The sequence below is a fragment of the Piliocolobus tephrosceles genome, unplaced genomic scaffold (genome assembly GCF_002776525.5).
Source record: "Piliocolobus tephrosceles isolate RC106 unplaced genomic scaffold, ASM277652v3 unscaffolded_27096, whole genome shotgun sequence".
Lineage (NCBI taxonomy): Eukaryota > Metazoa > Chordata > Mammalia > Primates > Cercopithecidae > Piliocolobus > Piliocolobus tephrosceles.
Genome location: NW_022309972.1, coordinates 2,072 through 5,043, shown reverse-complemented (window position 1 = coordinate 5,043; position 2,972 = coordinate 2,072). Strand labels below are relative to the sequence as shown.

Here is a 2,972-nt window from a genome sequence, read left to right as displayed (position 1 = left end):
GGAAGGAAGGAAGGAAGGAAGGAAGGAAGGAAGGAAGGAAGGAAGGAAGGAAGGAGAGAGAGAGACAAGGAAGGAAGGAAGCAAGGAAGGAAGGAAGCAAGGAACTAAGGAAGGAAGGAAAGAAAGAAAGAAAGAAAGAAAGAAAGAAAGAAAGAAAGAAAGAAAGAAAGAAAGGGAGAGAGAAAGAGAGAAAGAAAGAGAGGGAAGGAGGGAAGGAAGGACAGAAGGAAGGAAAGAAGGAAGGAAGGAAGGAACAAATGAACTAAGGAAGGAAGGAACTAAGGAAGGAAGGAAGGAAAGAAAGTGGGAGCGAGGGAGGGAGGGAAAGAAAAGAAAAGAAAAAGGAAAAGAAAAGAAAAAGACTCAGTCCCTGATCAGAGGTGGAGGAAATGGAAGGGAAAGAAGACCAGAGATGGCTTGTGATGTTGGATCCCTGTTTACACAGGCTCAGTGGAGATGTCAGTGAGATATCATGGCAAGATGACGCCACAGGACAAGCGCACTTCAAGGCTGGAAGGAAGCTTTGTGGGGGAGCAGGGTAGAATCTTCTCCTAGACAGGAGAAGATGCCAGTGTGAGAGGGAAGGGAAAAAAACAAAGATCAAACACAGGGACCACTACAGCCAGACAGAAGGTCCATCAGTGTAGGGAGGAGAGAACATTCCGGTGTCCTGGAAGCCCAGGGAGGAAGAGATCGAGGAACCAGCTAAGAGTGCTGAGGGCTTCAGGGAAGTAGAGGAAGGAAGGTCAAGGCAGAGAAGAAACCACTGGGCTGGTCTTTCTCAGCTCAGGAATTCACTTCAACGGGATGAGGAGGATGGCAGACAGAATGCCAAGGGTGAAAAAGTGGGTGAATGGGGCGAAGCAGAAATAAGTATGAGAACAAGAGCAGCTGCCGCTGATGTTATATGAAACATGAACATGGTGGGCACCTACTATGTGTCAGGCATGCATTCCACTTTATTTAATCTTCAAAGAAGCCTTGCTAGGTAGGCATCAACATGCCCATTTTACAGACGAGGAACTGAGGAAGTGGAGGCAGCCTGTATGGTCTTCCTAAGGAAGGAAATGGATGGCATTGCCAGGATTAACCAGAGGTAAAGGAACATTCAGTTCCAAGTAGGGTTCCTCCCTTCCTCTGCCCTTCCCCACAGTTCCAGAGCTCTCACAGTGTCAGGCTGCCAGAAGGAAGACAGGATGCAGACGGGGCCTGGGCTGTCAGGATTCGGGACCCAGAGAAAGACCCAGGCACGATTTTCGGGTTGACCTTGGGCAAGTACATTTCCCTGTGTGAGTCTCAGATTCTCCATCTATAAAATGGTACAGGGGCATTTCGAGGCCCCTCGCTGCACCCCTCTATGTACCATGTCTTTTGCTTTCTGTATTCTGATGCTCTGGCATCTCAGGCCTTGTGGACCTTGGAGAAACTGTCCCTCCCAGAGTCCAGCCAACCCGGATCCCACACCCCAACCGCCTCTTTGATCTGGTGGCCACGCCCTGGCCACTACCCACCTGTCCTAATCACGCCAGGGCTAGGTGCCAGACAGCTAGGAACAGTCCCTGTGCCCCAGAGCCTCCTGAGTTATCCCAGCTCGCCAGTACTCAGCCTGCCTGCCCTGCCTTGCCTCTTCTTTCCAGTGGAAGCAACAGTAAAAGCCCCTTGGCCTGAGATCCGCCCTGTCCCCTCCCCATGCTCTGCTACTTCCCCTTGTGCCCCCCACACTGGTGTCCTCCTCCTGTTGAGAACATGAGTAAGAAACTGTCTTTTTAATGGCAAGAGGTCCTGATATAGTGGCCTGACCACAGCTCAAATTTTCTATTCATACACTACGTTTTTAAACAAAGCCTTTATTTATCCACCCCTTTTTCGAGCTTTCTACATACTAGGCGCTGCCAAGAGTGCTTTAAAAACAATGACTCATTTCCTCCTCACCAAAGCCCAATGAGGTAGGTAGCACTGCCACTTCTATTTCAGAGAGGGGGTAACCCAAGTATGGAAAGGCTCAGTCCCTTGTCTAAGGACACACAGCTGTGAAGCGCCCAGCGGGAACTCAAACCCAGGCACTCTGGCTCCAGAGTCGATACTCCTAATATTCTCCTGAGCCGCTCTCCGTGATCCAGCCATAACGGCACTAATTAAGGGACAGTAAACTGAGCTGCCTAAATTTCTCCTGTGTGAGGCCTGAGGTAGGCCAGATGCCGGCCTGCATGGGGGCGAGCAGTGCAGGGCAGTCTCAGGAAGTTCACCCTCCCTGCATCTCCGCGCGGACCGGGCTGGCCAGGCTCAGCTGCTCCAAGTCCAAGTCCAAGTACGGAGGGCGCGCACAGCCGCGGAGCCGGACCTGTTGTGTGTTTGCCTTTCTGTGCATCTGCGTCAACCTCGGCCCAGAACAAGGATTTCAAAAAGTGCCCCGCATATTTGATTTCAGAAGGACTCACCCCAAGCCGTGAAAGCAACAAGAGTGGCCAGGACAAGAGCACGGAGCCACATCGTGGAAGGGTGACAGTTCCCGGGGCCTGAGAGGTCTCCGTGCAGCTCGGAGGGACTGCGCTGTCCAGTCCTGGAGCCCAGCCCTGCCCCGAGTTACAGCCCTGCGCTGCCAATTGCCTAATCCTCTAACTGGGAGATAGCAGAAAAGCCCTCCCTTTCCCCAGATTTCCCTGGGCTTCTAGTGGGAACTCAAGCCACACCCACCCACAGTTTACCCTCTTTCATCAAACCACTCTGGACTATACTCTCAGATTACAGAGAGCTGTAAACTCGCCCAACTACTTGTTACATAAGGGTTTCTCCCTTGCAGGACTCTAACCTCAGTGCACAGTGAGGGCCCCCAAAGGCCCGCACCAGCAGGCAGATGCTTTCAGGCAAAGGGGAGGTTTAATCTGAGGTCCTCAGAAAAAAATTGGAAAATGTTAGAGCCACTGACACCTCACAGCTCAGCTGGGTAAGTTAGGACATATCTCAGCTCCCAG

At 51.7% G+C, this 2,972-nt stretch overlaps 1 protein-coding gene across 1 annotated transcript in view; it reads right to left on the bottom strand.

Moving 5' to 3' along the window:
* LOC111541455 (liver carboxylesterase 1-like) overlaps positions 1–2,619 on the bottom strand; it is a gene marked incomplete at its 3' end in the record, with an annotated part of 4,699 nt that extends 2,080 nt beyond the window's left edge. The window contains exon 1 of the mRNA XM_026451044.1: positions 2,439–2,619. Within this exon, the coding sequence (XP_026306829.1) occupies positions 2,439–2,490 (52 nt within the window). The remainder of the gene's footprint in view (positions 1–2,438) is intronic.
* Positions 2,620–2,972: the final 353 nt, after the last annotated feature.